We start from the raw sequence: 15,043 nt of genomic DNA, 5'->3' as shown, positions 1-15,043 counted from the left end.
ATCCTTTTTTTAATCACTAAAGGCTTTTTTTATAGAAATCAAATAACACGTCGCTCATTTTATATTACAGGGACACAATTAAATCGCATGTGTATTTTAGGTCTACTTTTTTATTACTACTTTATTTTTCTAGTTTTTTCTATACTGTGAAGAAAGAAAATGATAAATTTTAAAGATGTTCAACTCGAAAATAACATTTTTTCGTAAACTTACGCGCCTGTAATATGTAATGAGCGACATGCAAATTTGTAGAAAAAATAAGCTAGTTTATTGTACAAATTATGAATTAAAAAACTTGAATTGAACTTGAGGTGCGGCTGCTGCCAGCTTCACAAGTGCTTAACCCTTTAAGGACGATTGGGTCACCGGTGACCCGAAAATGAAATTTTTCCTACGGCCTCCAAAAATAGTATTTTGCTCTAAAAAGTCAGAAAGAGTGATTTTTTCAGACCCTCGATTTTTATCCTCTCGTCCTTAAAGGGTTAAAATACGGAAAGCGGCAGGAAACCAATAACACTTAAAGACCAGATGTATACCGGTCCAGTCAAAAACAAAAACCTTTTTTTCTTACTATTTAGAGAACTAATAACTTTCAAAAATACTCTCAAAAAATTGTTTTTGGTAATGGGACACTGTGGACACCGTCGTCGTTCGACTCGTCTTTAATGGGAGACTAACTTAGCTAATGTAATACAGTAAAATTCCTTTACATTAAAAACATTTAATGAAATAATTAAATTAAATTTACTTAACACAAAAGTAAAATGCCTTTTGTTTAAATTTATCAAAAAATTAGAATTCACACACATTAACTGTTATATTTTTACAAAAGAAGTCAAATGGTTGCCTTTGAAAAAAATTTTAAAAGTCTTTTAATTATTAGTTTTAAAGAAAGTGCTAAAACTAGTTAGAGGATTAAGGATTTCAAATCTCAGATCTGTTTTTCTGGGTCACTTATAGATTTTTTTAAATATGCATTTTTATAATTTTTTGGTGTCTTCTAAAATTCAAAAAATTATATCTCCGGTATTAATAATTTTGTGTTAATTGCGTGAAGCAGAAATAATACGCAATATTATCCTCTACAAGCTTTTGAACATATTAAGGACTTGCGATGAAACAAAAATATATTTTTTTAAGATTTTTTGAAAAAGTGCACCCAAAATTGTGCTTTTTTCTGTGTTCTCCCCGTTTTCTAATAATACTCCAACTTAATTAGAACGAAAGTTAGAAAGTTCAAAATAAAGGATATGAAAGAATACTAAATTCACTACCTTTTAGGCATAGTACCTAGTTGGCATATAAAATGTTCTATTTGAGTTCGAGAGTTATTAGCAAACGATAAAAACTCAGAAAAATGCACAATCCTGGATGCACTTTTGCAAAAAAAAAATTAAAAAATACATTTTAATTTCATCGATTATTCAAAAATTTTTTGTAGAATGAAATTGCGTGTCGTTCTAGCTTAATATAATTAACACTCGATTATAAGAACTGAGGAAATAAATTTTGGATTTTGGAAAACGGCAAAAAACTTAAACTGCATATTTAAAAAAAATCTAGATGTGACCTAGACAAACGGATTTCAGATTTGAGATCCTTAAATGGTCCTCTAACAAGTTTTGACACTCTCGTCAAAGACACTCACAAGGTATCGCACAGAATTATCAGTATTTTTGAGTCTCTTATCAGTGAACAATTTTTCTCATAAAAATCACTGAAACCGGACAAAGAATGATGCAAGCTGACTTTAATAATATATGCTTCTATTGTACTTTGCTTAGATAATTCTACAAGAAATCAGAATAAACTTAGTAATAGAAAAATGGAAATTAAATAAAAAATGTCATAAACGATTTTATTTGTCGAATTTTGGTCCATGAACTAACGTTTTACAGAATTTTTAGAAAAGATAAAAATAATTTAGAATGGAGTCATCACTTATGGACTGGACATCTTGCAAAAATCCTAAATTTTTACCTAAAACAAATTTCGAGAAATCACAAAATTATTCATTACATCATAAAGTGATAATTTTACGATTTTTCGAATTCTTCTTTTGGTAGAACTTAAGATTTTTGCAAGCTGTCGATAAATGTACTATAACAAATGATGACTCCACTCTACTTTTTAAACTTTTTTTTTAATTAAAAAATCTGTAAGCACCATATTACCTTGTGCTTAATTTATTTTTTCTTAATCTTTTATCTCTTAATACAATTCAAATATTCTTAACAATGTATTAAAGTTGAAGCAAATCAATGATTTGGAACACTTATAATGTAATTATTTTGTAAATGTACAAAAAGTAGCTCAATAAAATATTTTATAATAATTAATTAAAAAAAAATACGACAAAATAAGTGGTTAGACTGAATTACATGGGTAAAAAGAGTTGTTTCTTTTTTCTATTATTGCTTAAATCGATAGACAAACTATCTAAGAATATACTATAAACATTTCAAAAGATAATTCTCAATTTGCAAGCGCTTGAAGCAGACTTTGAAAACTTTGAAGCGTGCTTTCTCCAATTTTCATTTTTACAATTTTTTTGAATTGGCGAGAAAGATGGCAAAAAAATTATTAACCGAATAAAATTAATTAGGGCTTATTTTCTTCAGAATAACTTTCTTTTTTAGTTTATCGAAAATGGTCTTTGACTTTTTTATGTTTTACAGCACGTTAAAGTCAAAATTTTGCCCCAAAATTTTCTTAAAAGTCATTCAAAAACTTTAGCTTTGACAATTTTGACCGGTTTTTCTTGGTATAATTATAAAGTAAATTTGTGAAAATTCATTTTTTTAGATTATATTTTTTGTAGAAGAATTACGATTTCCAAGAATTCCAATGCAGTTTTCCCGCCAATTAGAGACTGCTGCGACGATGCGCTGCAGTGAATTACTCATTAGTCTTTAATCTACAAAGGATTCAAAAGGGAGTTGATGAACGGGAAAAAATCCAAATCCTTAGTACTATAATTAGAAAAACATTTTGGTTGATATTAAGGCCCTAATAGTGGACATGAAATGGCAAAAATTCGTGTTATTAAAAATCTTATTAAATACGAGCTTCACCCCTAACGTTTAACTCTTTGATTCAAATGAATTTCTTGAAATTTTTGGTAAAAATTAATATATCCTTAAAGTATTTAATTTTTTTTCGAGAAAAATATTACAAAATTTTGCATAAATGAGTCGCTCGGAGCAAAAAAATACTCTAAGTCGTATGCATTTCCCTATTAAAATAGCGTTTTTTTGCTCTGAGCTCCTCAAATGTATACCAAAAATTTCAAGAAGCTTGGGTCTTTCTCGCGAAAAACAGCCAATCTTCGACCTCTCAATTCGGAAAACTCCCTTAAATCAAATGGATAAACCTTAGGCCTAAAGCCCGTATTAGATGAGATTCTTATACTTTTACAAATTGTCGCCGTCTCGAAACTACATGTCCACTACTTGGACTGAAAATATTACCCAAACTTTCGATTTTCTTTAAGCGTTAAATATTAAAATTGATCTTTAAAGACTGTTTCATATTTTTCGATAAATATCTTTAAACTTAAAGAATCAAATTTCTTTAATATCTAATCCTTAATTAAATTTTTCTCAAAAATCGAGCTTGATAAGGAATTAGAGAAATTAAGTTTTATGGAAGAGCCTTAGGTCTGAAACCTGTATAAGACAGCAAGTCTCATGTACAAAATTTTGGCATTTGTGCTCATGAAAACGATTTTTTTTTCAATTACCTTTGAAAATTCTTCGAAAGATAGATAATTTTCAAAAAGTACAAAATTTTTTCTTATTAATATTTTTAGATTATCTATAGTGTCTCTCGGCTCAACGTTTTTACAGAGATCTAGAAATGAGTAAGCTGAAACACATACTATTCGATAGAATCACTGTTGGGGGAAGTGGGGCACCTTTGAATGTGGGGCAGCTTTGAAATTGCGATCTTTCTCCTATTTTTAAATAAAATTGAGCCTATATGATATAATTGAGAAGCATTACATTATGATACGGCTCAATTCCATTTAAAAATAGGGGAAAAAGCCGCCCCATATTCAAAGTTGCCCCACTTCCTCCTAAATTTTGCAGTAAATTCTTTAATGGTTCTCAATTCACTCTTTAAATATATATATTTTTTTTTATAATCAGTTGAGAAAAATCAGATATGATAGATATTTTTGGGAGAAAATAAGACCATTCACTATTCGTGGAGATGATTAGCTTTTTCGGTGTGTATTCCAGCTTAACGTAAAAAAATATCGTTAAGTTTCTCTCCCATCATTTTTTGAAGTTAACGCTATTAATTAACTTATATTTATAAATAATGCCCAGCGCACAATAACTTTTGTTTGCAAACATGTTTTCAACATTTTTTATAAGTGTGAGCGAGATAACTAGATCTAGATCTCACTCACTCCCATTGAAATGTCAAAAACATGTTTACAAAGCAAATGTTATTGTGCGCCGGGCATAACATTTAATTCATGTGTGTTAATTTTATTATTATGCTCATGTAATTATTAGTGCTATGGAAAATCCCACTTTGATTAATTGATTGAAAGCGTCATTTAAAGCATCCAAAGTTCTACCCAATCAAAGAACGTGATGCGACTAAAATATTTCATGATAATCAAATATTAATTTGATATTGATTATGTTGACAATGACTTTGTATTTGTAAGAGTCAAATTTAAATTGCATACATTTTTCAGCAATTTAAATTATACTCAATTGTTCAACAAATGAAAAAGAATTGCCCTTCCTCAAAGTTCCTTTTTAAATTCAATTGATATTTATTGAAAGAAATCCTGTGCTTTAGGCTGATTCGAGAAGTAAAGTTGCCAATGTAAAATTTCAATCCATTTGGAGTTAACTGTTGTAACTTACAACGACAGAGCCTGAAGGATAGTAAACTTTTGATACATTTGAGGATTAGCCCATAAACCTTGGATTTGTTTCACTCTGTTACATCTCACATTTTACTAAAGACTTTGACCTGTTAAATCCATCTTAAATTCACTAGAATTTGTAAACTTAAAGCAAAAAGGACATTATTTAAAAGTGAAAATCTATCGTGCGTGAGTAATGATAGTGATTTCCGTGACTATATCCGCTGCTGCAGATGTTTAGTGCTGACAGTGGATAATTCTATGAATAATGATGTGGATTTAAATGCGAGGACATGATTTAGGATCACCACAGCATCTCCGCATTTCCCAGAAATCCCTCATATAAAACCTCTACCTGGTGTGCCAGGTGTATGAAATGACACTGAGAAGGAGTTAAGAGAGAGAGTCCTGTTTTCTATCCCATCAGCATCATGTCTTTCCGCCGCAGCATCATTGTCGGCGGAATTCTCATAATTCTCCTGATCCTTCTCTCTACAATCACATTTTATTTAAGCTTGGGTGAGTATTTGACCAAATTTCTGACTTACATTGTAAATTTGAATGTCTTTGAGGTAGCACTGACAGAAAGAATTGGTATTATTAACAAAGTATAGCTTAATGAGCTTCTTTATTAAAAGCACAATCAATTTTTACTAATTTTTGGATAGGGTGTTTACTCGTACACTTAGGAAAAAAGAGGGTGCGATTAATTTTTTTTCTCATAATTTTAACACATTTTAATTGTAAAAATATATTATAAACATTTTTTAATGTTAATTTAACACTTTTCTAGGGTAAAATTAACATTAAAAAGGGTAACTTTAACCCTTAATACACCTAAAAAGCATAATATTTACATCGTTTTCGGATCTATACTGCAGAGTAAAATAAACATTTCCGAAATGTTATTTTAACCTTTTCGGATTTCTCTCAGTGCATCACATTTATCTATTATTTTGTTGATTTCTTCGTTTTTTTTTTTTAAATTCCGAGTAGCCCTTTGTTAAATTAACCCCAGGGTTTGTTAATTCAATTTGTACTTTATCATATTTACTAAGCATTTATTCGTTCAACAGAATTATATCGTTGTAATGTTTTATATTATATCGTGTAGTATTTGTTACTATCTTCCAAAATTCCTTTATGCAATTTTTTTGTACACTGAGAAAAAAAGGGGGTGCGATTAACCTTTTTTCCTAATAATTTTAACAATTTTTACGTGTAAAAATATATCAACATTTTTAATGTTAATTTTACACCTTAATAAGGATAAAATTAACATGGAAAAGGGTAACTTTAACCTCTAATACATCTAAAAAGCATAATATTTACACCGATTTTGGATCAATACTGCAGGATAAAATAAACATTTCCGGAATGTTATTTTAACTTTTTCGAATTTCTCTCAAGTGTAGTTATTATTCTTTAGTTGAAATAACAATTTTTTAATCAATTTTAATAAACATTCAATAAAATACACTATTTTATTTTCGATTTTTAGTCCATTTAATTTTACGTTTATTCTCCCATTTATAAATGTCATAAACATAATTTTGAACAAGGAAAATTTGTAACTACAACTAATGTTGTTTTAATTTAATAATTATTTAAATATTTTTATGTTAATGTTGATTTAATGATGCGTATGAGCATAAGCACCTTAAAAGCCTTATGAAATTTTCTTTTCCGGGAAATATATTCATTTCTACATAAATTTAATGAAAAGCGAGAATTGGTAAATTCAACAAATTTTTCTTCAATAAAAGATTACAGTTAAAAGCGTATGTTTTCTTTGCACTCAAAATCCCATTCATGTAATTGAGCTTTTGCGTCTGTAGCTTTCATCCTCCTAACATCCACTCTTTCGCTACCACGAGCCGTCGTAAAAATTTTCATTTTTCTTGTCATACCAAAAAATTTTTATATTCGCAACATCTTATCCATTAAATGTAGCTCAGTAAGATGTGCTGAAGGAAGAGATAATCACACAGAATGCTCGCTTATGCCAAGAGTATAAACTTTAATTTCAAATGTACATTAACACTCTTTCCAGTATTTTTCTTATCTCCTGACTTGTCTTTCAAGTTCATCCCCCCGCACAGTGTCCTATGAGAGGCATAAGTACTACCTTAAAGCAACAACCATAAAAACCATCCCAAAAAATAAATTCTCTCAACACGCGTAGAATTTACCGAAAGTATCAATTTTTAGAGGCACCTCGATGGGAATTATTTGGGAATAAAATGCACTCAATGGGGAGGGATAAATTGCCTGTATAAAAAGAAAATTGAAAATGACAGAGTCTTGGGGAGATAAATCACTTTTTCGCCTGACTCTTGTCACTGATTTATCCATTTTAGAGAGAGTGGGTATTTTGCTGTGAGACTACCTTCAACATTCTGCACTTTAATTGATTTATCTACTCATTTAATTCTTGTGGTGATACCCTTGGGAGGTAATTGAGGAGATCCACCTCAAAATCCCTACCACAAATGATAGCTCAGCCCGTTCAGCCAGAGTTGAAAGTCGCTAAAAATCCTCATGATCCACAAGAGCAACAAAAATTATAGTTCTGTCTTAAGTTTAAGGGCGAAACTTTAGCTGATGAAAACATATAACACAACACTAAGAGACAAATTTATAGAGACACAGTCCTCTCGTTCAGTAATAATCTTCCCGATTTAAGAGCTCTCTCCGGTTGAGGTCCTTTCTGTACCGATTCGCAGATCAGAGAGAACTTACCTAAAAACCCGTTGGAAGTACGAACGTTTAAACCGATGTGTTATACAAAAGTCAGCAAGTTCATCAAAAGGTTATTTACTTTAGTCCTTCAGTGAAACTGTAATTAAAACGTTCTGCCATCCTGAAATTCGGCATAACTACACAATAATTCATTTTTTGCAGCAAACTTTTATACACTGTTCTTGACATTATTGATGATTGGAAGTATCACAAATACCGAATTTCGAAATGGCAAAACAATCAGCGCTAAAACGACGAGTACGTGAACTTACACTTTAGGCTTCCCGTAGATTTTCGAATAGATTTGACTTGGCTTTGGAGTAGCTTTGTCTCTTCGAAAGATTATTACTGAACGAAGCCAGTAAAGTCTTTGTCAGATTTATTAACTTTTTCTGATTTTACTAAACATTTTATTAAACTAAAAATCATTGTATTTCTGCAATTTTCCACGCCAAAATGTGGTTAATTGTGAAAGTTTTCCAAGCATTGAAACTTGTTTAAAAATGCTTCATTTGATAAATTCGTCCTGTTCACAGCTCGTCCACAGTCTGATTCATCAATAATGTCTTAGATAAAATGTTAAAAAAACGCTACATATTTGTAGAAAAAGTCGTTGAAGTTCGAAAAAGTAAATTTCGAATTTTCAAATAAAGTTTTCATGCAAGTTAAGAAAATTTAGGAAATATCCCATGAATAATCTGTTAAAAGTGTATTACTCAGTGATTTTTTGAGGATCTTTATAATTAAAGCTTTATTTTTTCTACAACAAAGTAAAAACAGAGACATTTTGACACTTGAGATACTTCGAAAGTCCTTCGAAATATTTTTTTGGCTTTCGAAAGCAATCGAATTTTTAAACCTTCAGCTGTGAGTGACGCTTCAAGTTTAAAAAGCAAAATTGGCTGAAAAGCAAATGAAATGGAACTCTGTTGTTGGCGTTCGCAAAAAACAAAATTTTCGAAATTTAAACTAAAATTTCGCATAGGGCTAGGAAAATTTAAAGAAAAAAACATGCTAAGAATCTTCAAAACACGTTACTCAGTAATCTTAAGAGGAATAGTAATCGAACAAGAATATTCCGAGCCTAATTTTTCTTCTTATGCAAAGGGGGTCCTCTGAACAGGTTTTTTTTAAATGTTTTATACGTTTTTGTAGCACATAAGACACTTAATTTTATCCATCCGACTTTTTTAATATTGCAGGTTTGAAAATTTGAATTGACTATTCGATACTAATTAAACACTAAACAAGGGCCTAGCGCGAGAAGTGTAGGGAGAGGTTGTTGCCCTCCTACACGATATCACAAAAATTAAAAAAAAGTATTAAATGTAAAATAATTCAATATTGAGATTTAATCCACCTTAATAACATTTTCACCCAAAGTGCTTTCAATATTTTGAAATGTCTTTTGTTGGATCTTATGAGCTTTCCAAAAAGTTCAAAATTATTTAATTTAGATGAAAAACCAGAAATATTAATAAAATACAAGATAAAATATATTAAAAAATTTATGCATAATCTGATTTTTTAATTTTTAAAATGAGCTTTTAAGAGAATTTTGGGGACATTTTTGAACGATTTTTCTCAAGGGAAGCTACAATGTTGTCTTGAAAGAAGTTTTTGAAGTCATAAAGAACATTTTCCATTCCAATTTTGATAAATATTTCGGCATTTTGTTCAAAGAAAAGTCTTCTTGGTAAGTTTTAGCAAATTTTCAGCTTACGAAATCCGCCGAAAAATTGAATTTAAATTAAATTTTTGATTTTAAACACATAGAAAACAACTTTTCTTTTTATCGGAATTTCCACCCAAGAAAAGCCCATTTTGAAAATATTTTATATTTTGAAGATTTTTTTGTGGAAATGTTCTCGTGTTTGCAAATATTTTGAGATCATAAAAGACGGTATACTGTTTTATGGTAAGTTTTAAAAAGAAACTTGTTGAAATCTTCGAAAGTGAGTTTCAAAAAGAAAACTGAAGCTATACTTTCGATCGTAATTTCCTAAAACAAAAAGAAAAGCTAATACGTGATTTTAAAAAACTATTTGAAGACTGTTTATGAGCTATTTGAACTAATTCAAAACATCAAAATCGGATTAAAATAAGGTTTATGTCTATAAAGATTCTGAAAGCTTTTCTGGTCTAAAAATATCGTTTTGGGATATTATTCTCAAAAGCTTCAAATGTAATTTGCTCTAATAAAAATCTACTCAGATCCATGAGAACGTTTATGTACCGTTTTGTCTAAGTCCGATAGACAGAAAAACAGAGTTTTCTTGAAAAAGTGTTCTTTTATTAATTCCGTTTTTTCTAAAGGTGTTATTAAGGATTTTGTTGATTTTTAAATAAGCACAAATCAATGAAACTTAGACTTTATTTTTTTATTGTGATAATTCTCCAATATGGTAACTTCTTTTCTAAAATCCTAGTTACACCCTAGACACTAAATAGTAGAGTCTATTATCACTCCTGATTCTATCTATATACAATCTTGTTTTTGGCATCCCAAGGCCCATCTTAACCATTTTTTGACTAAGCCTTTCACCCTGTAACCGCTACTGGACATGTTTCCATTCGAGAAACTTCTAAATCAGAAAAAGCAGTACAGTCAAGTTCATCAAATATTAAAGTTTAAGAGTTATAGATGGCATTTTCCAATCCTACAATGCCTACAATGCTTACGAAAAAGTAACAGAATTCACCTGATGTGAACTTGCCCTAAATCAAGAAAAATATACTTTGTACGTTATTGGCACTCGAGGCACTTCGAAATTCGTAAGGGAAATATTTCATCCATACGGGAACAAAATTCTCAATTTTCGAAAGTCTTTTCTTGGAAACTTCAGCTGTGGACGCTCGGATTTGAGACTTCAGCACATCTGGCTTTTGTTTCACAAACTTCACATGTTTTGGAAATTTTCTAACCATTTAAAACATTAAACTCGGAGCTTTGGACACTTTAGGGCTTAAAGTTACACTTTTCATGTTAATTTTACCCTTAAATAGGTGTAAAATTGACATTAAAAAATGTTGATATATTTTTACACCTAAAAAGTGTTAAGATTATGAGGAAAAAAAGTTAATCGCATCCCCGTTTTTTTTTCTCAGTGTACGATTTCCTTCATAATTAATCAAGCAAACATTATTATTATAAATTTTTCCTATTATGTTAAAATCAAAATGAACAATCCATCTAGGAAACTGAAACAAATATCTTTAACATTTTTTTTCTCAAAAAAAAATCATAAATTTGTGGCACTAGAATTGTCCCATGCACTGTAACATAGTACAAATCCCCTCGTAAAAATCACCATAACCACAGCTTCCAGCTAGACAAATTCGTCTTGAGGTATGACCAACTCTGGTATAAAAACGCTCTCCACTTCGAGAATTATCCACAAAGCGTCCTGAAAGCGTCTCTTAATTGAATGAATTCTATCGTAGTATAGAACAATACAATCACTGATGAGTCTTAATGACTCTGGTGGAAAAGACAGTCGTCTGGAATGTTGAATCTTCCAACTGCACATTCCGCAGCAGGTCTCGCAAATGTATCCCTTTAAGTGTTTCTGACGAAGAATGTCCCATTAATTGGCATCAAGCCCCTGGTATGTGCCACCCACAAATTCTGCCATCCAAGGATATTGCCTCTCGCAGAGGCAGAAGTGAGAGCGTGAAGCAGAATGGAAACTATTTGAATGTCGTTGTAGATGATACGAGGATTTGGGTCATCACCTCAATATCCAGTCACTATTAAATAAACACAGATTAGTTTGGGCTGTTCGAAAGCTTCCATGTGACCACATTCTACCCTTGGTTTTGTCTCAATATTATCCCCATCACATTTTCCATACTATCAATAGGGCAATAGGGGATTTTCTACAATGGGTTTCTTAGTTTTCAGAGTGTAAAGAAATTTTCAAAGGTTTAGTTCACAAATCAATTCTATTTTTCTAAACTTAAGAAAAAATTGTAACTTAAAATGATGAGAAATGATTTAAATTATTAAATCAATCATGTACTGTAGAAGAGTCTTGGAAAATCTCCACTAATTGTTCGTTTCTAAGATAAAATCTCCTTGCTGACTGCTGTAATCCCCTGATATGTATCTCGGCTAAAATAAAAAAAAAGCCTAGCAGGGTTTCTATTCTGTTTTGAAACAATGCAATGAGATAATAGAAGGAGTGTTTTATTATTAAAAATTTTTATTCTAAAATTGATAAGGTGTATTAATATGCCTGTTGATAAACATGAGAAGAAAGGAAATTTGGGATGTCTCTCAATGTGTGAAACCCGTCTCGCCGAGGGATTTTATGCTTTCGTTGTCACTCATTGTGTTCTTAATCTCAGATTTTTTACCTATTCACTTTATTTTCCAGTGTATTTATTATGAGAACATGAGAGCACAGAGGGGCGCCTAATAAATTCTAGAAATATTGACGGCAATAACATCCTACAAACATCAAATTAGACGAATTCCTGATTTAAGTATTCATCATACAAAGTGTACTTAAAAATATATTATTTTATGATACTGTTATGATAATTTTCTCACACATTTTCTTTACAAAATAAAATAATTAGGGGAATTGTATCAAATTTCGGTCAGCTTGCAATTTCGGCCACTTCTTTTGTTCCTCAAATTTCCATAAATTTTTAGTTTTTGCATGTCCTACGACATAGATGACATGAAAAAGACTTTGGAAGAATTCCGGAAGGGCAAGGAACTATGAGAATCAAGGTGTCCGAAATATTACCCAAGGTTATGTTTATATTTTTATTCATTTTAAAATGTATTAGGAATGATTGTAGAGAAAATAAAGACTGTAAACTATCTACAAAGTTTCAAGCAACACTCCTTTACAAGAAGTAAAAAAAAATATATTAGGGTAAATGTACCAAATTTCGCCATAGTTGCATGCAAGCACCAAAGTCTTAAGTTTGAAATGTAATATTTTTAATTCAAATTGATTCTTTTGTTTATTCTTTTTAAGGAGTGTTACTTGGTACATTGCAGATAATTTATCGTCTTTGTTTTCTCTAAAATCATTCTTAATACATTTTAAAATGAATAAAAATATAAACATAGCTTTGATCAATAATTCGGACACCTTGATTCTCATAGTTCACTGCCCTTCCGGAATTCTTTCAAAGTTTTTTTCAAATCTCTATCTAGACAGAGTATGAAAAAAAAATTATTAAAATTTGGGAACAAAAGAGTGGCCGAAATTGCAAGCTTACCGAAATTTGGTACAGTTTATCTATAAATATTACATTTCAAACTTAAGACTTAAGCTGAAATTTGGTACACTTACCCTATTCCTGAAAAATACAAATTTCCGAAAGAATTTCGAACTCGAACATAAAGATTTTAGGGAGGATTTTATTCTCCGAAAATTAGCCAAAAATTAACTGAGATAATGGCCAGTAAAGACTTACAGGGAGTTTCGCTTTGAAAGAATTTCTCGAGACCGAAAAAAACCCGCGAATTCACTCCAGTGACACAGAAGAATTGCAGACCCATAGGAGATGTCTTTGGAATAAGTAACGGAAACACTGTGATGTATGCAAGACATTATCGGCGCCAATTATTCAGCGTATTTTCAGCGCAAACGGTTCATAAGAAATGCATTTCAAAAATTATTGCGACTTTTTAAGTATTTAATTCTGACCTCATTTTTTGGAAAAATTCTGCAGCTTCCCTCTTTGAGGTTAGATTTTAGCTGACGTGTACTTATCGAACAATTATTTATTTATTAAATTAAATTATGTTATGTAGGTCATTTATTAATTTTATTTGACAAGATTTTGGTCAAATTAGGCTTAGTCTCGAGACTTAAGAAGGATAAATGGTAGGAAGGGACAAGAAAATATTAGGTTAAAGTGCAACATAACCTCCTCGCAATCGAATATAATGTTTCCTTCAAATAAGAAAATATTGGTAAAAGTTTTTGTTTCTCTTGAAAGGCACCATCTCTGACATCCCAAAAACCGCAAAATAATAACAGAAATGTGGGAAATGTCTAAAAATAATAAAATTACTATTTTTAGCACCATACAGATGCCTTACTGAATTTTCCACCCGAAACTTTCGTAACTTTTCCAGCTCTGCCTCTTGTCTCCATTTCACCATGAGATACCGCAGAGAGTTTCCCCGTGAAGGGAGGATGAGTATGTGTAGAAAACAAGGGAAAACTGTGACTTTTTTCCTTCAAATTTCCCTCACCAAAACAACCCCCATCCCAGTGCTGGGGTATCTTGTGTCAACCACACGCAGAGCGACACGATGTCATTCAATTATGTTTACACCAGTATCAGGCATTTCATTGACTCGAGGGTGGATTTTTCTGGGATGTACCCAAACGATGGCATTTTGATTCCTTCCGGCCAAAGGTTGGGGGGGGGGGCGTCCTTTCTGGGCTACGCATTTTTATTCCATAACTTTACGCACGATAAATTCGCGCCATCATTCAGCAAACAATTGGTTAGAATTCGCGCCTTTTTTTCTGACGGAATCACACTCGAGATGCTGAAGAGCGTCTTAATTGACAATTAATTGCAATGTTTCCGCGGAAATGACACACATTGTTGATGCTATTTTTAACGGGCCATTTATCGCGGGGGAGGAAGAGCTAGACGGGCTAGACACTCATATTTCACTTCCACCACAATGGATATATTTTTTTGCGAGGCAAGAAATTATCTTTGCAGGTACACATGAAGTCAATTTATATTCTTCTGCTCGATTTATTAGCTCAAACAATTGAATTTTACTCGCTTGATATCTCTTCATTTCTTGCAACAAATTCCTTCAGATGTCCTTAATATTTCAAGTCTCATTGTTTCAACAAATGCAAATGAAATATTAACTTTTTTTAATAAAAAAAATGAGTAAAATTATTAGTAGAACCACCAATAATTCACATACAGCAAAGAATACAGACAGAAACTTTCACAAGATACATAAATTTTTATAACTTGCAAACCCCTTACATTTTTCGCAATATGCTGTGGGACACACATAAAATTTTGATAAGGAAAATTATTTATGTAGCAATTTGTGCGAAAGAGAAACCCCATGAAAGTAACAAAGGAAATTTGTACGATGTTCAACTTTTCCCTCTTTGAGGAGCTCATCTGATAATTTCTTGATAATGTGGTGTAAGAAAAAAAGTCCCTCAAGTGCTGACAGAGCTTTTATCGCATAAAAAGAAGTAGCGATTTTGCGTGAAAATTACCAAATGAATTGAAATTAGTTTCCACCGTGATATTTTCCTCAATAGAATTAAAATTAATCTTCATGGAAAAGAGGTCGAAGCTCCTAAAAACTCTTCCTCCGCCCATTCCATCAAATTATTTTTCTGTTAGAGTAATCATTTAGGGGGGAGGAGGGGTTGAAAGTGGATTTTC

The 15,043-nt window shown here is 31.3% G+C and overlaps 1 protein-coding gene across 1 annotated transcript in view; it reads left to right on the top strand.

Moving 5' to 3' along the window:
• The first annotated feature begins 4,997 nt into the window (after nucleotides 1-4,997).
• The window catches only part of LOC129809740 (relaxin receptor 1), a 59,173-nt gene continuing 49,127 nt past the window's right edge, over nucleotides 4,998-15,043 (top strand). Inside the window, exon 1 of the mRNA XM_055859784.1 lies at nucleotides 4,998-5,410. Coding sequence (XP_055715759.1) covers nucleotides 5,323-5,410 — 88 coding nt within the window. The 5' untranslated portion in view covers nucleotides 4,998-5,322. The remainder of the gene's footprint in view (nucleotides 5,411-15,043) is intronic.

This window comes from Phlebotomus papatasi, chromosome 1, assembly GCF_024763615.1.
Source record: "Phlebotomus papatasi isolate M1 chromosome 1, Ppap_2.1, whole genome shotgun sequence".
In the NCBI taxonomy this organism is placed as follows: Eukaryota; Metazoa; Arthropoda; class Insecta; order Diptera; family Psychodidae; genus Phlebotomus; species Phlebotomus papatasi.
This window is presented reverse-complemented; position numbering and strand designations above follow the sequence as displayed.